The 26,032-nt window shown below is 41.2% G+C and overlaps 2 protein-coding genes across 4 annotated transcripts; both read left to right on the top strand.

Moving 5' to 3' along the window:
- Positions 1-3,319: 3,319 nt before the first annotated feature.
- Positions 3,320-9,148, top strand: drgx (dorsal root ganglia homeobox). Its single transcript, XM_088384958.1, has 6 exons — positions 3,320-3,507; positions 3,962-4,062; positions 4,951-5,052; positions 6,755-6,927; positions 7,221-7,333; positions 7,410-9,148. The coding sequence occupies exons 1-6, from the start codon at positions 3,450-3,452 to the stop codon at positions 7,745-7,747; spliced, it is 885 nt and encodes a 294-aa protein (XP_088241084.1). The 5' UTR covers positions 3,320-3,449; the 3' UTR covers positions 7,748-9,148.
- Positions 9,149-12,499: 3,351 nt separating this feature from the next.
- On the top strand, positions 12,500-24,982 carry c9h10orf71 (chromosome 9 C10orf71 homolog). 3 transcript variants are annotated; one of them, XM_088385254.1, is made up of 4 exons: positions 12,500-12,554; positions 12,895-12,958; positions 14,123-22,809; positions 23,561-23,689. In XM_088385254.1, the coding sequence occupies exons 3-4, from the start codon at positions 14,272-14,274 to the stop codon at positions 23,567-23,569; spliced, it is 8,547 nt and encodes a 2,848-aa protein (XP_088241380.1). In that variant the 5' UTR covers positions 12,500-12,554; positions 12,895-12,958; positions 14,123-14,271; the 3' UTR covers positions 23,570-23,689. The 3 variants fall into 3 exon arrangements, with proteins under 3 accessions (XP_088241380.1, XP_088241379.1, XP_088241378.1); XM_088385253.1 differs by having other exon boundaries at positions 12,501-12,554; positions 14,123-22,323; positions 22,417-24,982; XM_088385252.1 differs by having other exon boundaries at positions 12,501-12,554; positions 14,123-24,982.
- Positions 24,983-26,032: the final 1,050 nt, after the last annotated feature.

Consider the following 26,032-nt stretch of genomic DNA (forward strand, 5'->3'; position numbering starts at 1 on the left):
CACGCACCTGCACTTAACGAGGGAATCACACGGACACTCCATTAGGTACACCGCCATTTTCAAGTGTACCTCATAACAGGCCACTTTATTAGGGAAATATGGTCAAAGGTCACAGATGTCAAGCTCTAGTCCTCGGGGCCGCGTTCCAATATGTTTTCCAAGTGACCCTCGTTAAGCGCAGGTGCGTGAAAACTTTTAGCCACTTTCACGTTCAAAAAGGGCTAAAAGTTTTCACGCACCTGCACTTAACGAGGGAATCACACAGACACTCCATTAGGTACACCGCCATTTTCAAGTGTACCTCATAACAGGCCACTTTATTAGGGAAATATGGTCAAAGGTCACAGATGTCAAGCTCTAGTCCTCGGGGCCGCGTTCCAATATGTTTTCCAAGTGACCCTCGTTAAGCGCACTTAACGAGGGAATCACACAGACACTCCATTAGGTACACCGCCATTTTCAAGTGTACCTAATGACAGGCCACTTTATTAGGGAAATATCATGGTCAAAGGTGTCAAGCTCTAGTCCTCAGGGACACGTTCCAATATGTTTCCAATATGTCCATTGGTTTGCTCCGTCAACTTGGGGGCGGGGCCACTTTATGTATTTACACATAAAAACTTCCATTTGCTTGCATACGCATACAAAGCAGGGTTTCATTTCCAAAAGCTCACCTAAGAATGTGCTCACTTTTGGATTCGAACCACCTTCTTACCGAGGGAGAGCCCATGTCACTAACCAGTCGGCTATTTCAGCCTAGAATTATATGGCCGTCTTCCTTCTTTTGTACTAGTGATGTGCATTCCAGTTTTGAGTGAACTGAATCTTTAGAATCAATTCACTGAAAAGACTTGTTCTAAAGAATTGTTCACCGAATCGTTCGCTACACTTTCTTATTTATTCATTTATTTATTTATTTATTTTAGTTGATGGTGTTATTATACCGAATGTGTTTGTGTTTGTATAAAAGGTTGAAAAAAATCCGTTATGCTGACATTTGTTATTTTGGGAGACACCAACTCATATAACAACGTAAAACACACATTGTCATATAAAGCAGTTAACCAAATGTCCGATTTTTATGTTTTAATTGGCAAATATAAAGACAAGGAATAAAACACCAGACAAAATTTAACATAAATGTTTATTTGAAAATAATAAAAATATTAAAAGTAAAATTCAAACCAGCAATCTAATGTGAAATTAAAGTAGATATATTGGATAACAATATTCAGGCGTATATATGCATACACGTTATTTAAAAACTTCTACAAGTGTTATAAAATCAAGATTACCCAAAGAAAAGCATAATCTCCCCGTTGTTGCATAACGGCACATCCCTTCATGCAATAAAGTTAGCCGTTAGCTTGGAGAAAACGTGAATAAAAGAAGTGGTGTTTCAGTGAGTGGTTATTTCTTTCCTTGGCATATCGTAAATCTACATTCCGGCTTACATAGTTCACGCCAGGAGGGAGACGCAACACGTTCACTTGATGCACGGGAAGGCAGTTGACCCATTGACTCATTCACGAACGGGAAAGTCACTGATCCGTTCTCGCGATGAACTGGAAATGCAAATCACTCCCTCAATGACTCACAGTTCCGTTCAGTTGTTGAACGGGAAATGCAATTCACGACTCGTTTGTGAACAGGAAGTTACGTCATTTTCTTCTTCGTTTTGATTTACGGCAAGGAGGCACCAGCTTCAACGCGCATTACCGGCACCTACTGGTTGAAGTCATATGAATTGAAAAAAGTACGAATCACTTTAGGAAGTGATTCGTTCACTCTTGTTCACTGAAAAGAAATCGTTCCTTTGAACGAATCGTTCACTTACGAGCCAACATTACCAGCAATACACACATTAACTGAGTCTGTGCCGATGCCACAACATGAAATCTCAAGATTCTCTGATTTGACTAACGTGACTAACGTGTCCAACGGCTCCATAGTACCAAAACAAACCAAGTTCTTGAGTTCTGAAGAGCCAGTAATGAAAGTCTACAGTGCATATGCGCCAGCAACCTATATTGTTTTTCATTTTTGTGCACAGCAGGAGGTACAGCCAATATTTCACACTTTTTAATTTGAATTTATGAAGAAAGACAGACCTTAAGCATTTTAACTTGTTACGTGTTTATGTTTTGTATGCAGTGAAATATTTTTTTTTTTAAAAAAGGAGCGCGAGTGGGATGAGCTCCACATTCACTTGAGGCCTTCTCAAGTCTTCCCGAGCAAATATTGGGCTAAAGTTATTTGATTTCAATTTTCTGCACGCACCTCGCCATGCAGGTCATAATAACAACTTTATTTTCAGCGGTGCATAAATTAATTACGCGCATTTAATAACTAAAATATCATTATATTCCCCCTTTAATAACATAAACGCCGCACGCCGGGGAAAGCCTTAATAGCGCGGGGCCGTGTAACTGGCCATTATCCGCCTGTAATGATATTACAGAACCAATTACGCGCCATTAGAAGGGATTTGGTGCACTTTATGTGCTTTGCGTTCCTCTTGGAAATTTCTGCAGCCTCATTTTGCGCGCTCCTCGCAAAAGGCGCGCGGGCGTCGTCCCGCATGTGCTTTAAAACTAATTGAAAGGCTCCCGCAGCACGTCATTCATCTCGGCCCGCCTAATAAATCGCGGGACCCCTTGCTGTGAACAAAATCAAAAATTTGGCCTTGCGAGTGTTGCGGAAGCGCAAGCCCTAGTAAAGTGGACCCTTAACACACCCCCGATGTGCAATTAACACCCCAAAAAAACTCGCTGCTTTTTTCTTTTTTAATATATGAAAGAAATCAAAATAAGTTCCGTTGGCATGTGCGCGTGTTTATGGTTTGGGAATAAGCGTGTTCTGCACTTTGGCTCTCGTGCGCACACACACACACGCACACACAAGGAGCGGCGAGCGAGACAAACATAATCCGATTAGGAGCAATTAGCCGTGAGATTGTGCGACACCATCTGAAAGCCTTTTAGGGGTCTGCTACCCTCGGCCCGTGGGCCATAGGCGGCCCGCCAAGCAAGTCTAAAAGAAAAAGAAAAAACTATTACTAAAACACACAAATGCACATCATTTATAATAACAATTTGTTTTTATTATCTCTCATCATTTTAGTACGCCCCCGAGAATTTTCAACGTCCCGAAAAATTTGACATCTGGACACTCCCAGAAGTGTGTGTGTGTGTTCATTAGTGAGTGTGCGCGTGTGTGTCAGAGAAAGAGACAGAGGCGGGGGGGACAAGTGGACCCTCCCAGTCAGAGTCAAAGCTTTCTTCCCTCCAGAGCATCTCCCTCTCTTTTACGCACATACACACACGGCACAGCAGTTTTGAGAGGATGCTCCTGCAGCGCACTTGGCAACTTTGACGTCTATGCTTTGTGTGTTGCGAGCGCAGGGAGGATTTTTGCTCGCTTGATTGTGAAGTGAAACTCTTGGCAGGATGTTTTACTTCCACTGTCCTCCGCAACTCGACGCTGAGTGCTGTCGGTCGAATACATGTAAGAACTTGTGCATGCTTTTTAGAAAATCATTTCTATGTCTGTCTCTGAGTAGATGTTTAGTGCACTGATGTGACTTTATGTGCATTTTACTGTACGTTTTTGCATGATTTGTGCTCGAGGTAGACAATGAATGAGGACTTTACACTTAAATGTTGGTGCTTGGGCCCCCTGGGGGCAGCTTTCTTCATGGGGCGGGGGTTCTTTCATAGGGACAGATGTTGGTTGGCTGTCATAAAAGTCATCCGTGGCTCCCAAATAATGTCAATGTTTCATCTTAAAGGCCAAAGTCAAGATTGTATTATTTTATTATTTTTCACTCGGATTTCTTTACCAAAGGAAAAAGAAATAAGTATAGACGAGGAACCTCGCGTGATATTTGTGTTTTAATTTACAAAATTAAAAACAAAGTATGTAATTTACAAAGTGAATTAATGTCAAATGTACTTTTCAGTGAATTCGAGCACTTTTTCCAACCACGCCCCAGCTGACTTTGACGATGGCTTCCTGCGTAGGAAACAACGAAGGAATAGGACCACGTTCACTTTGCAACAGGTAGGCTACATTATTATTACCCATTTTGAACAGTGTATAGTCATCTGATTTAGAAGAACCCACAAAAACTTCTGAAAATGTATACAAATATATTATTTTCTCAACATGAAATTCCAAACTTGCTGTTTATTTTATATAAAGTAGTTTGTTATTTCATTATTTTTTATGATCTTTTTTTATTTTATTGAAATACGTTTTTACTGCACTTTTGTTTGTTTGATTCACCTTGTTGATGGTGTGTGCTGTGTTTTCACAGTTGTTTACATCGTCAAATTTTCACTGTAACCTGCTCGTTTGTGGTGGAGATCTTAAAAATGAAAATCTGAAAAAAATATATAATATAATATATAATAATATATAATAATATATATGTATATACACTATATATATAACATTAGTTATTCCAAACTTGTCAGAAAGTTGTTTATTATGTGTAGTCAACTTGGGGCACCTGTAACTGGAAGTAAAATGCTTCATTATCTTAAAAAGAAGTTTCATATAAACTTTCAAATGACTTTATATGACTATTATGTATTTATACTATATGTCTTATATGTCTTTATATTTCTATGTGTGTGTGTGTGTGTGTGTGTGTGTGTGTGTGTGTGCGTGTGAGTGAATGCGTGTGTGCGCGTGTGTGTGTGTGTGTGCGTGTGTGTGTGTGTAGTATATCCGTTTTTATCATGTATAATATCAAAACCTTGTTAAATATTGATTAAATATTTTTTAATCCATAGGAATAAATTCAAAATATGATTCAAAATTATATGAAAATAATATGTACCATATTTTCATGTCTTTGTTTTGCATTTGTGTACTTATTATTCTTAGTATATTTTTATTTTAAAAAGTATTTAAATAATTTACTGTTTGTGTATTCATGTGTAGCTGGAAGCTTTGGAGGCGGTCTTTGCACAGACTCACTACCCGGATGTGTTCACACGCGAGGAGTTGGCCATGAAGATTAACTTGACCGAGGCCAGGGTGCAGGTGGGTCTCGGCCTCCATTGCATAACTAGCCACACTTTAATGCAATAAGGGTCCTAACATTAATTCATCAAACATAATGAGCAGCCTTAATATCACTATGTAATTTGTCAATTTTCAAGGCAAACATCATCACGTCATAATGATCATGTTACGTCACTTCCTGCTTTTTGCACGTAATTATGAGGAACATAATGGTTGGGGTCATCCCATATAGCTTCAGGACCGATAATGGAATCCAGCATTGTAAATCAGGAAGCGTCAACAAATTATTCCCCCTAATCCGATTATCATATTGCTATTATTCAATCTGTGCGAGCAGGGATATTAAAGTTGCATTATTATTAGAAAATAAATGTCATTTCTGTTGCAGTGTTGTCCCCCATCTCTCCTTCCATCCTCCCTCCCATTTTTTTGTCGAGTGTCAATGGGCCTCCCCCGCATTAAGAGCACCCTGCAAATGGAGATGAATGGAGCAATTATAGGCCATTGAGAGAGTGGGGGGGTGGTTGGTGTTGGGGGGGCTTGACTTGTAGCAGGAAGGTGCAGGGGTGAGATAAGTCCGTCGGCTGCATTGTTGTCCCGTCTGCATGTTTGCTCGGCCTTGTTGACATGACACAATGGAGAGGTAACCTCCATTCATTGGCACGGCATGATTAATGCTCGCTCAAATGTGCTCCTAATCGAATGTGATGTTGTCAAACAATCCCTAAATGGGCAAATAAACGACTTCATGGCCGCCTCTCTCGGGCTGCACAACTGTCAGCGGGAAGTCATTAAAATATGATAATGAAAAATGGCTCAATTAAATGTTCTTATAGGCTCTGACCTTCATTGGATTAAGACGCTGCCATGACTTGTTCTCACACATGCTTGCTACAACTTTTGCACCATGACTGTACATGCTACAACTTGACATATATGATGTATGTGACACACTATACTCATACAGCTACTACAAAAAAAATGACATATTTGACAGTACGACATAAAACGAGTATCTCATGTCTCGTTGGTTGTTGTCAAGATTAGTGTGTATGTCCACTCTGTCGTAGTGAAATATCTTTAAATTAAAAAACAAAAGAACTTCAGAAATTTGAAATGCATTTGTCAAACACTACAAAATTAGTTTGCTAACTCTATATTGCAAGGTGAAGGTCCACTATGTGCTCATCAGATGCTAATTATTCGCCAGAAATGTCATTGTTACATAATATTTACTATATTTAACAGACACTAAATTGCTTAAATTTGACACGCATGAACAATGGACTAAATAACTTTTATTTGATTTACTCACATACTACACTAAATTATGTTATACTCTATAATGCATATTATTCGCAGTATAGTATTTGACATACTCAAGTTCTAAACTATATCAATCATATTTGGCATATAGACAGTACACAACATTACGTACTTGTGACAGACTACTACCAGACTACTCACATGCTATATTTAGTGTACTTTAATTTAGAACCTCCTAAGCATATATTGTACGCACTGCGTTTTCTAGTAGTATTCATGGTTAGATGATGATTGAATAATTAATCAATGGTTTTAGTATTTATTTATTGTTTTTTTTATTGGTGTATTCCTGTGGTCTAATGTCTAACAAACCATAGGTTCACCAACCCTGTGGACATGTACAGTCGTTGAAATGTTTGCATGATCATTTTTTGTCTGATTTGCGTCACTGCAGGTTTGGTTTCAAAACCGCCGGGCCAAGTGGAGGAAAACGGAACGAGGCAGCGCGGATTCGGAAGGAGGCAAAGAGCAGCTGAGTGAGGCCGCTCCTCCAGCGCGCGGCATCAATTCTCAGTCGCCGGTGGAGCCGAGCCGGAAACATAAAGAACCGCTGGATATGCAGCAGAGGTGGGATCAAAACACGATACCAAAAGCTTATTGTTTCGTTTAAGCACAAAACAATAGCATTTTTGTTTGATATTCATGCTTTCTATAATGGTGACTGGGTTGGTCTGTACTGAGTAAGTCAGGTACCAAAGGCCACTGCAACTTGAAAAACAATGCTTGAAGGATGAATTTAAACTAAGATTTCACATTAATAATGAGGTTGAGAAATTACTAAATACCACTTTTTTTTAAATGAACTAATTCAGTATGTTGTATATGTCATCTGGAGCTTCAAGCGTCTTTGTTTTGCTCAGTATGAACAGGCCGGTGGGTCCCGGTGGTCCCTTCTTCCCATCGTGTCTACCAGGGACCCTCCTCAACTCTGCCACTTATGCTCAGGCCCTCTCTCAGGTGGCCACTTTGAAAGGTGAGCCTCATCTCTACACGGAGAATGATGATTCTTATCGTCACCATTTTACAATGTTGAATGTGTTGCCTTTCAGGTAACGCTTTGTGTTCCTGCTGTGTCTCGGACCCTATGGGCTTGTCCTTCCTGCCTCCCTATGGTTGCCAAGGCAACCGCACAGCCAGCGTAGCCGCCCTCCGCATGAAGGCCCGCGAGCACTCTGAGGCCGTGCTACAGTCGGCCAACCTGCTCGGTGGCGCCGCCACCTCGTCTGGGCCAGGCATGGTGAGGCCCCCCGCGGGCGTTCCTACCCAGGCGGAAGCAGGAGGGACGAGAGGCGGGGATGCCTCCAGCCCTAACCTGACCTCTAAGGTGCTTGGGGGCGGCCCTGAGAAGCAACTTCACTGCTCCAAAGACGGTGCGGAGAAGAAGTGAGCATGTGGACGCTTGTGTGACACTGAGGGCTCGTCGAAGCACAACAATGGAGTGAGCACGAGATTTATTTTATTTATTTGACTGTTTTGAATTGTTAATACTGTTTATGGGGGACTTGTTGACCTCACAAAAGCACACATTTGGATCTGTTTTTCTGCACTCTTTGATGGACAAATGTAGTTAAATCCAATATGATTCATACACTGGACACATTTTTAAGTTGAAATGTTAGTGCTGTAAATTATATGAAAAGCAGTAAAAGTTTGTTACATTGATTATTTTTATTTCTACATTCATTTTTACATGTCCAAAATTATTCAGACACTTTTAAGAATCATATTTACACCCCCAATTTTTTTTTCCATTGTCATTACAAGCACAATTGGTTATTTAGATAATATAATTATTAATTAATTATTAATATAATTATTTATAATACTTACTTATTGTATAAATTATTTTTAAATTATTGACAAAGTTCATTTAGGACTAGACTTTAAACAATAAAACAAAACAAAAACATGTCCTACAGCCTTTTAACATTTGTTATTGTTATCATTTCCAGGGAACAAATACATCACTCATATCGAACTGAACAAAATGCATGCATGTATGAATCATTTGGAGTTTAACTGTGCAGTAGATATAAAAAAAATCTACACACCCCTCCCTGTTCAAATGCAATTTTGTTTTTGTGATATAAAAGAACAGACAGGATTAATAATTTTCGAACCTTTTCCACCATTAATATGCATGACATGTACCCTATACAACTCAATTGTTTTTTTTTCAAGAGGAAAAAATGAACTGGGAAGATGTGCTTGCATAAGTGTGCACACCCTGTTTTAACTGGGGATGTGCTTGTGTTCAGAATTAACAATCATATTCAAAGTCATTTGAACAGGGGTGTGTAGACTTTTTGTATCGGCCCTGTGTGTTACTCCCAGTAATACCTAATGGATAATGTGAATATGTCACTTCGGTGGGCTATGCTTACTTATTGTGAATGTTGATGCATGTAAAGAGTAACCTAATGGCAGTGCTCTGCTACATTTTTTTCTGTGTTTCCACAAATCAATCATCGTTGATCTTGAAGTGAAAGTGCACTTTAACCTAATAATATAAAATCAGCCATCATCAGTGGAAGTGTGTGCGTGTTCCAGTCGAGGGGAGTTTCTCTTTTGTTAGCACGATTACCGACAGACAGACAGCGAACACAGCGCCGCTGCTGTTGTGACATGTTCTTTAAAACAATTAAACATGTAGTCGCTCATGTTGCTCTCGCTGCAGCCATCTGTTCTTATCCATTATTTAACAGCTCCTCTTTAAAGCCAGGAGAGCATCGCACTGATGTTTATCATTCATTTACTTTGAGGAATCTTCTTCTTGCCTCTTAATAAAGCCCATTAAATGTGATCATCCCAGTGTATTTGTGGTCCATTTGAAGAAGATGACGTCTCATCACAGCCAGTACATACTGTATTAATTAATATCATTATTTGATCACTTCCTCCCTCCAATGATGCAACATCAGCTGACAACACAACCCATCCTGGAGGATTTTCAGGAAATGACTTTTGATAAGTCAATAACACAATTAAGTCAACTGCACACACATTATCATGAATAATTGATGACAAATTATGTATTACCGTGAAGTAGAGCTTCAATAATTGATGAAGTGACACCCTGCTGAGACAAGAAGAGAGATCATGTCAGAAGTATAGTCACATTGTAGACCATTTTATGTGCATATTTTATATGCATATACTAATAAAGCCCGTCATTCGATTGTCTGTAATTGCTTTTCTTTAAAACAAGAATATTCAACAATAAGAAAGATTCTAAGCTTCACTAGATAATGTCTTTGTCATGTTCATTTAATTTACGAAAAAAATCATTTCTATACATGTTCTTTTTTTTTCAGAAAAATCCTTAATATATATGGTCAATAAGAAACAATGAGAAAATACCAATATTTTATATACATATATATATATATATATATATATATATATATATATATATACACATATGTATGATAGCTACACATAAGATAATAATAAGAAACAATGAGAAAATACCAATATTTTATATACATATATATATATATATATATACATATATATATATATATATATATATATATATATATATATATATATATATATATATATATATATATATATACACATATGTATGATAGCTACACATAAATATGCCAATTATATCAGCCAAAGCATGCATGAAGTGTCAAGGAGAGTGGCATGGCAGCTAATATCCTGACACAAATGAAAACAAAAAACAAGCACCAATCTGTGCACCACAATAAAATCCAGTTTTCACAAAAGATGTGCAAAAACACATTACGGCCTCCCAAAATTGAATACAGTTGTAGAATTGAATGATTACAAGCCAAAACAAAGCACGCTGTAGTTCTAATGACTCCGATCATCATTAAGTTCTGCGCATAATTCTCGGCTTTAATATTTCATAAACAAGTCAAGTTGGTGTTGACATTCAGCGGCAGCATGTGGCATCATTGATGATTGTACAATTCGTTGTGTGTTGCATTGTTATATCAAATTAGCTGGAGAGGAGCCAGAAAAGCAGACAAACATGGGGAGAATGTGGCTGATAGAAGCTCTTACATTGCTGTTAATGGCCTTCTTTTGTTGCAGTAATGAAATATTTTTGCAGACATGTGGTCAAATGTGTTCTGAAACCACACACACACACACACACACACACGCACACGCACACGCACATGCACACATATACACACACTACCTGAACTGACATGAGTTCATAAAGTGATTCCCATTTGGGGGCCCGCAAACAGCTGATTCCCCAACCCTAACCCTATTGCTTACCTTAACCACCTCCCCTAACCCCATCCCTAACCCAAACCCTTATCCCCAACCCTAACCCCAAAATTCTAACCTTGATCCATAACCCCAACCCCCATCCTTAACCCCCAACCTTAACCCCCAACCCTAACCCTATTCCTATCCTTTACCACAACCCTTACTTCCAACCCTAAGCCCAACCTGTCACCCCAACCCTAACCCCAAACACTCCCCCAAGCCTCTCTTCCTAATCCTAACCCCAACCACAAGGCCCAACACTGACCATAACCCTTCAATCAATTCAAATCAAATGTGCAGTTACACCTGGATTTACAAATAGTGAGTCTTTTATTGTAATTTTTCCACTAGAGGGAACTAGTGTGCAAGACTCTTATTCTTCCAGCTCCCACAAAGCAAATTAAAGAATATATGCAATATTATGGAATATATTAATTATGTCTTTATTATTACAATGATCTTTTCCCCAATATATTACTGATATCATGTATTATAATAATGTATTATGATGATAACACCAAGAATATTATACTGTATATCAAAAGATAATACCATGAATACAATATGTCATTTAAATAAAACTGAAGCATATAGAATAATAGATACTGTATGTCCACTTGTTTCTCAAGTTTACATCGAGGTGAACTATAAATAAATAAATAAGTTCTTTGTCAGTAAAACAGTTGCCTGAGTTCGTAAAACAATTGGCCAAAATGCCAGTGATCTCATTAAAAAAGTTTCTGGGAAAGAAAAGATGGATGCCTTTTTGTGACTCATCTCAGTTTTTCTGCTGTGAGCTGCTGATGACATTCTGACATGCTAAGTACAGTGGCCTCTTCCTATTGCAAGCCCCCCAAAGGCAAGGCACTGTTGATCAACTATTCGGTACCACCTTCCATCATAAAAAAATAAGGACAGCATGTTCAAGAAAACCAATTCTTATTGAACCAGGAAACACCCGTTGTGAATTTTGCTGTTTAGCTCCTCATTAGGAGACAGTAAGTTGAGTAAAATATACAAAAAGAGTTTTTCAAATCAATTTGACCTACAAAGGTCGTATTTTGAAAATCAATTGTGGTGACTTAAGACTAAAACCCCGAACAGTCACCATCCAAATACTTGAGGACTCCAGTCCATGTAGTAGTAAATGTGCAGAGTGTGGCCCGGGCAACCCATGTGTGTGTGTCTATCACACTGCCACGCCGGCCATGCACCCGCCAAGAATCCCAGGAAACAATCTGCTGCTGCAATCTCCTATTATAGCATCAGGCTGTGGGAGGGCACAGACCTGCGGCCGCCCACCTTACTCCCTCATGGCCTTTTGAGCTCGAGGGGGGTGAGAGAAGCTGTAGTTGGGTAGATTAGCCCATGCTAAGGTCTACTGGAAAATGGACTGAGACTATCCCGGCTCTGTTGAGTTCTTTTGAGCAGCAGTTTGCCACTTGTTGACACTCAATGTAAGTGTGAAGCCATTTATGTTACGAAGCTAGAAGCCCACTGAAAAAGTCACAAAATGTAATTAATCTTTTTAAATCCTATCTTTCCATAAATGTATATCCACAGTAAATATTTCCCAGTGTGCCTAAAGCTCATTCCTGAGTGAGCTGTCCTCATTTAAAAATAGTTGCAAGGCTGTTTGTTTCATCCATGTGATACTTGACACCACAGGATCTCGTAGACCTGCTCGCCAGCTCCGAGCCCCCCGATCTGTCCCCCCATGATGGAAACTCTCTCTGGGACGGCTCCTCTATTTCTGTTTGTGTCGTGGCTCGAGACCCGCTTCCTTACTTGAGGTCTCCAAGAGGACTTCATCGAGGACTTGGCTTAGGGGGTGAAGACAGTGCGGACAGAGAGGGGATAAGGTCTTTTTTGGGAGGGGGGGTGGAGGGGGGAGTTTTGACTGACTGGAAGGCCCAAAATATGGAATATAAATTTGGAAGGTAAGACCGCACTTGACATTTTTCTTTCAAAGCACTTTAATTGTGTTGATAAAGGCTAGAAGGACAATTAAGAAATCTGAAAATCTTCCATTATCTCAATTTTGGGTTTTGAGTATTGTCAAGATTCACTAGGATCTGACATAATTTACAAATACTGGAAAAAAATATATATATTATAGCTGGAAACAACATAGCTAACCCACAACTTGATTTTATTACCTTTTTTTTTCAACAGCTACTGTAAACGACAGCTGCATTTAACTGTGCTTTCTTGTTGTGCATTAACAATATTTCTTTTGCACCTAAAATGATGCACATTAAAATTTTCTATGTGATGTAGGTGCACCATGGCAACAGAGCTGTAGAGCTTAGATGTGCTTTAAATACTTCTGGATGACTTCCAGGTAAGAAGATATTAATGAACCTGGTGATTCTTCCCAATTTGGCAGCTAAAATAAACACCCAAAGCATGCATATGATACTAATGCTTCCTATCACATATGTGTACATTTGAAAAGAGGGCTCACAATTTGTGATTATTTTCCAAGAAAATTATGGCAGCTTTGGTAGAGTTTGAATGTTATTTGACAATTTAAAATGAATTTTGATACAAATAGACAGCAAGTATAGAAGCGACGATAAATAATTCACTATGACCACTTTTGTGTTGAGTTAGTTGAGACACATTATGTTGCTTATCCAAAAATAATTCACTAATAGATTTCAATGTGGACTGGACATTCTGTTCATGACTGTTTTTAGCATGTCTTCCTCACTGTTCTGAAGTTGCAGTTTGAAACCTGCTGATGCAAGACTAGTATTAATTGACATTACATTAGTTAAGACTGCCAGAAAAATAATATGCCAATGTGTTTTGCAACCATTAAATATCAGTCGAAAAATACTAATGCATTATTTTTTTCCATCAAAGTATACCTTATATAAATCTTGTGTGTGTGTGTTTGCGTGGTTAGCGTCATTTAAGGGCAGAAGGCTGGTGCAGACAATTGACTTTCCCAAAATAACTCACGTGAGCATGTCTTTTGTGCACATAGCAACGGTACAAATTTTCACAAACATGCTCGGCAAGGTCAGACTCATTGAGTGGAGGGATTTACAAGACTGCTTTGGGAATCCCATACCGTACAAAACAGGATTTGTAATAGAGTCAGAGATATGCTTCATTGAGCCCCACAACACAAGGCACATTCCTGCTTGAACTGTTGATGCTATGATTTTTTAATTTTGTGTTTGGTTGATAGTCACTTAAGTGTGTGATTTATGACTTGGATCAGGTTGATCTGACGTGTGCCTCATTGGCTCTGCCTGCCCATGAGTGTGTCTTAACGGTGTCTTATTCTGAGGTTAACTTTAAGGGTCAGGATTAGCTTCACTGTGGTTGTGTCTGTTCCTGGAAACATGTTTAGCTTTTAAATGGATTGACGTTCTACTCTTGATGAAACTTTGCTCCATTGTCGTTTGCAAATAATGTTGAAATTCAAAACTTTTTTTGGAAAAAAAACAAATACCTTGTAATGTTCAAGATGCCACTTTCTTGTGTTTTCAAGGGAATTTGCTGCAAGGATTTATTCAGATGAAGGACAACTGAGATGCACAGCTCCTTAGCCGGGACCCTGAACTCAAGATGAAACATTTTATGAGTTGCTGAATGACCGTTTGAGTGAATGACTCAACTCACTGTTGGCGAGCCTGCATCATGACATCAGTGGAGAAACGCCGCTCGAGCCGAAAGAATGGTGGACATCGAAAGCAAAGCGACGGAGGTTTCAGTGACACCTCAAGCGGTGGATCCTTTCTGGATGAGACCGACCGTGAAGTCCGTAGTCTCACCGATAAAGCCTTCAGGAGTCTCTGCATTGGAGAAGAGGCCGTTTATAATGACTCGGACTTGGGTCCCTCCTCACCTTGTGTCCAGAGAGACAGACAGCAGGCCTTCAGGCAGAGTGGGCCGGAGAATGAGAATGGCGACAGGGAGGAGCTTAAAAGAGCAGCTCATGAAAGCTTCAGCCTGATGGTACAGCAGTTGGAACATGATTTGATCTATGATGGAATGTATGGGGCAGAGATGAACAGAAATCCACAGTGGGATGTTTATGGAGATAGAACACAAGGGAGGGTTTCTGCCACATTCCAACACCCTTTAATGGAAATGACCCAGGAGGATAGATCTCTTGAAGAAGACCCACTTAGCTACTTTACCAACGGAGCCACAGATTTGAGTTTGCAGCATCGAAGAAGCCGTTCTAGAGTTTCTTCACTCATCAGAGCATTTAACTGTGAGGATGGAGCAGTTATGGAGGATCAACTCAGAGAATGGAATGATGAGGCACGCTGGAATAGACCAGATATGATGACCATGCCTTCAGCATATCAGCAAAATTTTACCAATGGTCATTTCGCCATGGTTGGCCAATTCTCATCCCAGGACACCAACCTTTTCTCTTCTGAAGCAGCTGCAATGTCTCACATGAACGCTGCCTCCTCTTTTATGGGATTGTCTCACAATAACCATAATATGATGACACAAGTGGACTGTAACACCAACTTCTTCATACACAGCGAATTCAGTCCTTTCAGAATATGGCGAGACCATAACAGGATCCAGCAAGGTGAAGTCTCAAGGTATATGCACAGTTCAGAGTTCCCAAAGTGGGACCAGACACCCATGTACAAGGAGCTTTCACTGGAACCCCAAATGAATGGTTCTCCTATGTTTCAAAAGAGGGGTGAAAAACATCACAGGATGGCCCCTGTGGCTCCCAACCATCCTCAACAATTCATTTCAACATCCACAAGGTTACAGAAAGCATCTGCCTTGGAGAAGCGCTGTGAGTCTGAGCAGGCGGTTCATTATCCTCACAGGATGAGGACACGGAGCCTAGGAACAAACAGACTTCCATCCCAACGGCCATTAACAGCATCGCCCACTGGAGAGATGGCTCATAATGTTCAGGAAACACTCAGCTCTGTTGAGGCCCTACATCAACAGATTAAAATAATGACGGAGCAAAACAACAATCCGAGGTTGACAACTAATAGACATGGACCTCTTCATCATGATGACACTCTATTTGGGGTCACCATGGAGCGAAACGCTGCAAGCCAGAACACCAGTCGCCTCTCCAATGTTGGCCAGCTACCTTTGCCACTGGTTCCCATGTCCCAAGCAGAGCCACCGGATAGTAGACAGGATGTAGGTTCTCCTCACATTGTGGAACATCCACCAGTACGTGCCGAAAGTAGGGGAGCCACACCTGATGCAAGGATGTCAAGCTATAAATCCAGAGCCAGCAGCCTCCTCTTCAATCTCAAAGACAACAGAAAGAGAGTGAAAAGTACATACAGTCCTACCAAATTTAAAGGCTGCGAAACAACAGAAAAAGGCAGAGAACCTCTTCTGTGGGAATCGAAAGACACTGTGATTGATATACCTGAGTGTCTACAAGCAGACATTCAGGAATCTAGCTGGACTGATGGAGCCTCACATCAATATATTCAACCCTATCACAGCCCCAGACTTTTTTCTCCTGGATCATCTTCTCAGTCCAATACAGGGCAAGTTTCAGACTATAAGATGGCTCAGAGACTAGATGAAACAGTCCATCAGTCTGGGCACGTACCTGAAAATTACACTAGAAATCATTTCAGTGAAGACCTGCCGTTATTTTCTCCCTATAAGCAGGACATGGCTGACATTCAGGTGGGAGCGGAGGCATACCCACATAAATCGTCTTTTAATACCACAGACATGAGTTGGCAAATGGGTGAAAGCAGTCAAATATCTAGGGAAGGCGCCTATTTGAAAGAACGAGATGTGAGGCATTCCGCTGAGGTGACTCAACTAAATCAGAACAAACACAATTATAGCAATGTTTCAAAGGAAAAGAGGAGATCTCCAAATATCCCAAATGCAAATCAATTGGCTCTGAAAGCAGTTGAAGCTCCATGGAAACAAGACACTTCACCTTTTAAAGAAAAACACCAACATGCTCAGGCAAACCAACAAGCTATCCCTGTAAAGCAGATCAGTCCACCAAGAAACGATCACAGAAGAGAAAGTCAGCAGGACACAAATAAAGAAGCCAAGAGGAAACCAGAGTGTAATATTCCTGTTAAAGATCCAGACTTTTGTGAAAAAGACACAAAAGAGAATTATCCACGACAGAACAATCATGGAAATGGACATAAAGAAACTGGCAAAACCATGCAAAATCAAGAAATAAGTCAGAGAAAAGTATATCCACAAATATTAAAGGAAGAAAAGCTAAAAGCAGCTGAGCAACAGAACACATCAAATAGCCAAAACATCTCATTATCAGCCAGCGGGAGGACAGAAAGGGTCCACCAAGTGAAGGGTGGGCAGTTGATGGAGGTCATGGCTGGGCAAAATACACCTAAAGGAATACAGTCAGAGCAAAGACAATCTAAAATTCAGCAGTGGGATCATTTGCATCCCAAAGACTCGTCTGCTTTGTGGCAGACTGGTTCGGTTGAAGCAGAACCAGCGCAACCAGAAAAGACTATTGAAATCACAGGGGTTAAGGTCAAGTCAGGACAAGATGACGCAAAAGAGCAAAGAAACAAGCAGATAAAAGGAAAACAAAGAGACGCAACCCATGAGAAACCAACAAGAGCTCCAGCTCAAGTTGGAGATAGTAAAGGAGAAAGCAATTATGTAAAAGCAAAAGCTGAAGAGATGAGAGGTGTGCAGAGTGAACGAGTCCAAGCAGAGCAGGCTGACTTGGAGGAACTTGAAGGCAAACAGAGACCATTAGAGTCAGTTAGAGCTCAACCATCTCAAAAAGACAACATCATACTGGATGAGGTCGAGGAAAAAACAAATAGAATTGATCAAGAAGGAGAACAGAAAATGTTACAGGAAGTCAGAGAAAAAAATGTTCAAAGGGACGAAACTGTCCCAAAGCAAGTCAACAAGGAAGAAGCTCAACTACAAGCTAAAGCAGAAGACAAAATGGAAGCGCGCAGTGGAAACGACAAGCAAAACAAAAAGAAAGCTGAGAGAGAATCAAAAGTCAATGCTCAACCTAAAGAAGAAATACATGAAGCCAAAGAGAAAAATTATTTTGCCAGAAAAGCAGAACTGGCTAAGATGGAGCTAACAAACATGGAGCTGGCAAAAGTAGTACTAGTAAAACACCAACACACAAAGCAAAGATCGTCCAAGCCCACGGCAATCCGAACAATGCAGCATCATGTCAAGAGTGAGCCCAATAAAATTGACCGTGTAAAGGTTGAGTTAGCCAAAGCTAAAGCTGAGCTCGCAAAAATAAAGGCGAAAACGAAGGGAGAGCAAAGTCTGAGAGAGAAATATGGCTTTAGTGATTCACTTCCACACAAAATGACACCAGGGTCAAACATTTCTTCTAAAGATGACAACGTAACTCCATCAGCTGTGTCACTTGATGTTGCAGAAGTTAATACCAACCAATCAAACGATGACAATAAGGACAAAGTCACCTCTAATAAAGGTAATGAGAATCTTTATACCTACAGCAAGTCATCCAAAGAATTTAAATTATCTCAGGAAGACTATTTACCTTCTTGTGTAGATAAAAGAGCAACTGGTGACGCAGTTTCTGATATTGGAAAGGAAGACAAAATAAAAAAATTGGAATCATTTCATCCCGACTTCTATTCTTCGGCTTCAGAACATTCAGAGCATTCAGAGTCTGCTCGAAATCCTGAAAGGAAACACAAATCTGAGCGTCTGAAAGCAATGCCCCAGAAAGAGAAAGCTCAAACAAAACAGGAGATTCTTACTTCCAAAGTAAAAGCTCAAGCTGAGAAAGAGATTTCAGCTCTGATGGAAGGTTTTGCTTCACGGGAAGTCTTCACATCTAAAAACACCACCAAACCACTACCAGCTACTCAGACTCCTCATTTGAAGCAGAAACCTCCATCGCATGAAGTGCTCAGAGACCATGGAATCTCAATATCTGGTAATAATGCTACTAAACATCAGACGGAAGCATTAGGAATGGAGGACAAAGCTCTTCCCAGCTTTGAAGGAATAAGCAATCAACTGCAACAGCTACTTCCCACAGAGCCTATGAAGAGCAATGACCCCACTCCAGAAATTGCACCCACAGAGATGATAATGACACCAGGCTATTCTGCGAGCACAGAGAAGCAAGCAGATCATCATGAAATCAGGTCACCAATACAAAATAAGGATCAGGAATCAAAGTACAGTAAAGAACAAACAGCAGTAGAACCTGACGAAAACTCAGAAAAACTAGAATCGGAATCACTCATTTTCAAACCAGATCCACCCGTCAACAACATGAAGTTACAGCAAGATGCAAGCAAAGATGGTGTCGTTCAGAAAGACTTTGTCTTTGGACAGATTAAGAGCTCAGGGGCAGAGGGCAATTTAAAGATGATGGGAATAATCGTGACTGAGAAATTGGACAATCAAGAAGGTAGTGGTGAGCCTGACACGTCCTTCCTCAATTCAAGTACAGAAACGAGTCAGAAGAGTGAATGTTTGATACATATTAACTCAGGACACGCAAAGGAAACCCTTCCCACAGAAAATAAAACCCAAAATGAAGTTGGTATGAATGTTCATCATGAAGATACCACAAAGATAAACGTCACTGAAAACGTGACTGAGGAAATGGCCTCTCCCTTGCAGCAGTATTCTAACATCAATGCAGGACCCCAAAGCAAAATACAAGTCGAAGGACCCATGCCTGTGACCCCCACACTCAGTTCTATAAATAAAGCAGCAGCCGAAACTCAACTCCAGGACGTAACGACATCAGAAATGGCAGGATGCACACTCGAAACCTTTGACACAGCAAAGAACTGCCGCAAAGATCAAGATGAAATTAAAACCAAAGAAGTGACTCCACAATTAAAGCACGTCACAGACGAATTAATAAACACAGGACTCGACTCAAACCAGGATTCCAATAATGCTGCTGCAGAAACTCAATTTCTCACACCGTCACTGGAAGAGGATATCGCACCTGACATAAATCCATCTAAAATCAGCCACATAGAAAATGAAAGTGCACCCCTACTGGAAGAATATAGAAGGGACAATACCACTCCCAAATTAATTAAGACTGAAAGCATGAATGCATCTTCAAAACACAAAGAGTCAAACGTGGGAATTATGAATCAGATTGAAGATGTTCACATAGACAACATTGTCATCAGCATCATACCAGCAGCAGTCAAGACTGACAATGTGGAGAAACATCAGAGCACAACTGGCTCTGATGTGGCTGCAGTTGAGGAACATCAACATCAAGCATCAGCGAGTGCGGGTGAAAACATGAGCACATCAATCAAAAATCAGGAAACTACTTCAAAAGACTGTGACGAGCCAAAGAAAGAGAAGTTGGAAGACAAACTGAGTGTACAAGATGTTTTAGCCAGTGTAAGAAAATTGGCTGACTCAATGAAAAACACAGACCGAAACTCTCGCATGAATACAACAAGAGAAGACATAGCACTTACTCCACAAGCCACTGAGGGAGACTACTTCCAAGTTCAAGGAATACCTGGAATATCATTTAGAGATAACAGCACACACACAGATGTGTCAGATGTTTCAAAAGCATTGGAACATTCCGACCAAGTATCGGCTCAGAATAAATCAGCATCTTCCACAGTAAGTGTTGAAAATGAGAGCGTGCGAAAACACGCAAGAGTTGCAGCAGATAAGAACTCTTTGACACATAGTGATTGTCCCACAGAGGTACAAAACTCTGAAAAGATGGTGCCTGCCAAATCGGTGGATGTGAGAAAGCAACAGTCGGATTTGAGATCCAGTTTATCAGTAAGGGAAAGACATAACTCAAGAATTTCACAGCCATCAAAGGAAGAACCCGAAGTGAAAGCAAAACCAAAGAACAGAGTATCGACAATTCCTGAGATATCAGCCCTTGCAGACTATGCTAGATTAAAAGTCATTGTTCCAGAAGACAGAGAAAATAAAATTCAGGAATTCCCTCCTCACAAGAAAGAAGGATTCTTTCCACTGATACAATCTCGTCATAGCAGACGCCCAGTATTCACTGCTGAGCCACAAGAGAAAAAAGACAAAAGTGAGCCAAAAAAGACAGAGATTAACACCAAAGTCAGCAAAGAGCCCAGACCGGTTGTGTTTCCCATAACTGAGAAAGAGCATCAACGGACTGGTATGTTCAAACTGGGAGAGAAGGACAGACGAGAGAAAACCACTTCTGATGTCAAAGACCATGAAAGAGTTTTGGAAAATCAGCTACCACAGTTCACACAGAGACAAACAACGAAAGATCAAGTTAAAAATGAGGTCAACAGGGAAGAGGTCCAAAAAGTTGACAGACAAATAGTTAGTCATCAAAGACATAATCAAATGCAAGCATCAAGCCACTCTTCCTCAATTAATAAAGCAAGAGAAGGTCATCAGTCACAACCACAGAAACTAATCGATACCCCAAATCCTAATGAAAAAATGTCAGACTTGACCTCAATTGATAGTTTGGTGCTCAGGAATAAAGGCTCTTCCACAAAATCCAATGTGGAACCAATTTTTCAAGAGAGGGCTTCAAGAATTAGAAATGTTATAAATGAAGACACAACACGAGAAAGAAAATCAGAACAATCAAGAAAAGAAAAACTTGACACTTATCAAGAAGAGACAAAAGACAAAAGACTGGCGCAAGCAAAACTACAGCAACAAGAAGAAGCTTCCAAGAGAAGGGAAGCTATAATTGCAGAAGATATCAAAAAAAAGATAGAGGAGAGGCGAGCTCTCATATCAGAAGAAAGAAAACGAGCGCAAAGAGAAGCAGCATATTGGGAAAAACTCAAAGAAGCACAAAAGATGGAGGAGGGAAAAAAGGGAAAACAAACAGAAGGCAGGAGAGCAAATCCAGGAAAGGATGAAAAAAGGAATATACAAGAAGGTGAAAACACACTAAAAGCCCAAGAGGAAAAGCAAGGAAACATCTCAGGTGGGCAGAGGAACAGACTGGAACAGAGACAGGCAGAGAGAACTCCTCAAGATGAAGAGCAGATAAGAGCCGTGCTCATAGAGGAACAACGTCAAGCCAAGAGGATAGAGGAGAGGAGACTCGCGGAGCAGGCGAGGATCAAAAAGATTCAAGAGCGCCTGAGAGATGAGCAGAGGAGAGAAAAGCAAAAAAGAGCCGAACAGATGACCCGTGAGAACAAAGAGACAACTGACGAAAAGCCGAACACCAGTTCCACCCTGAGAGAGGAGCAGCTGTCCAAAGTTGAGAGGGTGAGTGCACCTGAAGAGCAGATAAGAGATGATGATGTTATGGCTAAGATGGAAGAAGAATATTTAACAGCTCAAAGTGAGATATCCTCGACCGGTGAGGAGCAGAAACGTGCATCGCGGTTGATGGATGCTCTTCAGTACTACACCATCACCACTGCAGATAAGAAACCCAAAGAAGGACAAACAGACTCCCCACTACCCCTCCAACAAAAACAACAGACCTCTGTGCCTGCAGAAGAATCTGGATCACACAGAAGGTTACCCAGGCCACATGCTCCACCATCTCCTGCTCCTTCTCTTCCACGCTCCAATACTTCCTCCCCAGCACTTGGAGGCAAACCCTTGATGTTCAGAGTGAAGGATAACACCAAAGGTTCTTCTTTCACAAAATCAGTTAAACCACGCTTTCATAAGAACTTTACAGAAGAGTCCAGAGCGAATTCACCGATAGAAGGAAGAGCAGAGAGAAGAGAGGATGATCTTGAGGTACTGAGGCGTAACACCGGCACGCCCATCAACCCTGACGCAGTCAAAGGATTAAACCGACTAACTCCTATTAACGAATCTTCTGTCTCTCAGCCAGCATCTTCCTCACAAGATCACTCAGCCCCTCTTGCACATCACAGGCCCTTCTCCAGGAGAAGCATCGCTCTGGATGACGACGACTCTCGATCGGTTATCAGTAACATGTCTGAGGATGTACAGAGTTTTGCCACCGGTTCTGCTGACATAGCAGATTTGAGAGGACTGTATGATTACGAAAGGCCGGTCTCAGCCTGCAGCTTTAGCAGTGATATGTCCCGTTTGGGAAAACCTCCAAGTGTTCCCCCAAAGAGTGACAAAGCCTTGCGCAGGGCACAAAGACTGACAACTCGTAGGATAAAGAAAGAGGTGACGCAAAGCTCAGCAACCAACCCTGCAGAGAAAACACAACAGGAAGCCACCAATAGGCCTGCTTCTGCCTCCACCGAGGTACGGTCCTTAAACCGCCATGCCGTGGCTTCTCCGCATTTTGCTCCTCCTGTCTCCCTCACCCATGCGCCGACATCCGGGCCTGGCTTACCCTCCACACACACAGAGAACCTACGCTCACGCCGCGCTTTCCATGCCTCCCCTCATACCACAGCCCCCGTCTCCCTTCCTGTCACCTCCCCTCATGCCACTGCACCAGTTGCATCTCCTTCGCCTGCACCTGTATTTCACTCTGTCACCACTGCTCATCCCGCCACCTCCATCTCCCCACCCATTAATGCACCCGCAATCTCCTCCCCTCATTCCATTGCACCTGGACTCCATTCAGTTCCATTTCCTCATGCCGCCACCCCTGTGTCCCTGCAGACTGCCTCCACTCATGTAACCTCACCCACATCACACCATCTGGCCTCACCTCATTCCACTGCATCCCCTCACACCTCTGCCACGTCATCCCAGCCAGTAGCCGCTCCTCATACCATGGCCTCAGTGACTCATTCAGCTGCCTCTCATGTCCTGGCCCCTGTAAACAATCCATCCGCCACTCTTCATGTCACCGCTTCTCTCGCCAACCCATTCCCTTACATGCCTGCCTTTGTCTCCCACCCTGTTGCCAGCCCTCATGTCACTGCCCCCATGTCACTCCCAGTGTCCTCCCCTCATGCTTCTACCCAGATTACCCACACTGCTGCTCCAAAGACAGTTCAACATGTTCCTTCTTCTCCCACTGTCCATTATGCTACCCACTCAGCTCCAGTGACACAGTACCATGTAGACTCAAGCTATCCCCAGCCCTTTCCCCTGACCCAGCGCAAGGTGTTGCAAGACCCTGGCTCTGGCCAATATTTTCTTGTAGATGCACCCGTCGAGGTGAAAATGAAGACTTTCTTTGATCCGGAGACGGGAAAGTACGTTCAACTCAATGTCCGCGAGTCTGGCCAGAACATCTTTCAACCTCATCTCCAGCCTGTGTTGACCCAGCCAATATTCCCTCAGGTGAATTTACCCCAACTGCAGCTCAAGCCCGAGCTTCTCTCTCATAGTTCTCCGGCTGACATGCCTTTTAGACTTTATAAAGGCTTCCAAGCTTATCCACAAGTTTACAAACCCCAAGGTATTGCCTCTATGCTTTCCCATAGGCCATCCTCAGGAGTTTCAGTTCACGAGGAACCCTATTTAAAAAATAACTGCAACACAAATCAATCCAATGAAATTGGTCGCAAATCCGTAGGTCAACATTACATCCCTGAGCAAACACCGTACATGGATACTGTTAATGACACAAACAAAATACAAAACACTGTTTACAGCATGCAAGGATCCTTCCCAGAGTCTGACGCAAACAACCAGCTTGCAGGAAGCCTTTGTGAAAATGATAACTCAGCACACCCAAGGTGTCAGCCACGCGATATAATATCTATGAGTGAACTGGATGACTTTATGGAGATGACCGACTGGTGAGGTATTGGGGGGTGAAAAAAATAATTGCTTTGGTGTTGTGGTGAGCGTCAGTGTAAACAATTCAATAAAGTAGTATTTTATTTATACAGTGATATTTTTCAGGTGGAAAAAAAACCCACCTCTTGATATTTTCAGTTTGTCTCTCTAAAATGCTGTTACATTGCTTATGCTTAGATTTATTGGGATAAAGCTTGTGCTCCAGAGTTCACCATTCCATTGTCCTTTATGAATGTGAGATGTTAAAGTAGCACTCTATGTAAACGTTGTCATAGCACAACTTTTGGTTTGTGATGCATGTCTTGTGATGCCACTGAAGATTCTACTGATGTAAAGAAGCACTATATGAAGCTGTTGTAAAGTGTCATACAAAAGTTGCTATTTAATTTTGAAAGTTGTGTTTTGCTGTGAAACAAAGCAGTGTGGGATGTACTAAAAATACACTCGACTCAACAGAATAACAATCAACCAAATGACTACCTTTCAGAAATCGCCTGATTGCTGCAGATTTCATTTTGTGACTTGAAAACACAATAAATGCAATAAGAAGATATTACTTGTTACCTGTTTTGACATTTGAAATGTTTCCTGGGTCTGAATGACTGAAATTAAACATCTTTTCCGCTGATTGCGTTCAACAATTATGAAGGGCTGTTTAGAGTGCATTGATAGGTCCTTGGAGAGTTAATAAACAAAAGAAATATTTTGCAGCGTACATGTGTTGTCATTTTATTTCTGCATGGAACTGAACCAAATGTTTGAATCCTTGCCTACGATGCCAGTGGGATCTAATGACAGACTAAAAAAGTATTTTCTTTGATTTCCCTCGACTGAAAAATTCAGATACAAATGAACCAAATTCCTTGAGTGCTAGTTAATTGTTTTGAAATTTGTAGCACCGTATCTTAAAAAAAAAAATCAAAATTGGTTAAAATGTATTCACTTTTGCAGATCACTACAGATGTGTTTTGCGAGTCAAACTTTGTTCGTTTGTTCAATAAGGCCCACCACTCCGACCCCGTGAGGTCAAATTTGAACTTGGATGGATTAAAGAAACAGTCCCAGTATAATTGAAGTTAAATCAGACGGCGTTACTGATTCTGAACGTGCGGGATGAGCTAGATTGACATGGCCATATAAAATACACCAATACTAGAATTAAAGTTGCATGTAAATGTAGGTTATTGCTCCTGACAATTTATTGAACCTGATGGTCCACAGCTGCCTCCAAGTGAAGGGGGTTCCCCAGCACTCAGGAAAACTAAGCTACCCTTACATACTTTCATGCATGTATTAGCAAGAATTCATAACAAACACTGACCACCCACTTTCCTCCAACGCATAATTCCATTTGGCTGTATTGGAAGTACCAGCAGAAGCGGCAGCCTCAGCAATTCAGGCCGCCCAATAAAGCAGCAGGCCTCATTCCGCTGGGAACGTCTCTCGACCACAGCCAGAGACAAGCCCATGCCACTCTTTCCAGCAACCAGACGGGGGAGAAGTCCCACCACGGCACAAATGCATCATTACCACACAGAAACAAAAACACAAGGGTCAACATATTTGACTGGCAGCATAACTAGACAAGTAATTACGGATGATGGAAATGCACATTCAGCACTCTTATGGTATACGCTTCTAAAAACGTTGCGATAGACACGTGGCTTTGCACCAAACCACCAGAGAGGACCAGAGCAACTTGGCCTCGTAGGGTTTAAGGCCTTGGCCCAAGATGTTTGACAGGAACTCAGGAAATGTCATTTCC

Source organism: Syngnathus floridae, chromosome 9, assembly GCF_059516105.1.
Source record: "Syngnathus floridae isolate MCC-2025c chromosome 9, RoL_Sflo_1.0, whole genome shotgun sequence".
Classification (NCBI taxonomy): Eukaryota; Metazoa; Chordata; class Actinopteri; order Syngnathiformes; family Syngnathidae; genus Syngnathus; species Syngnathus floridae.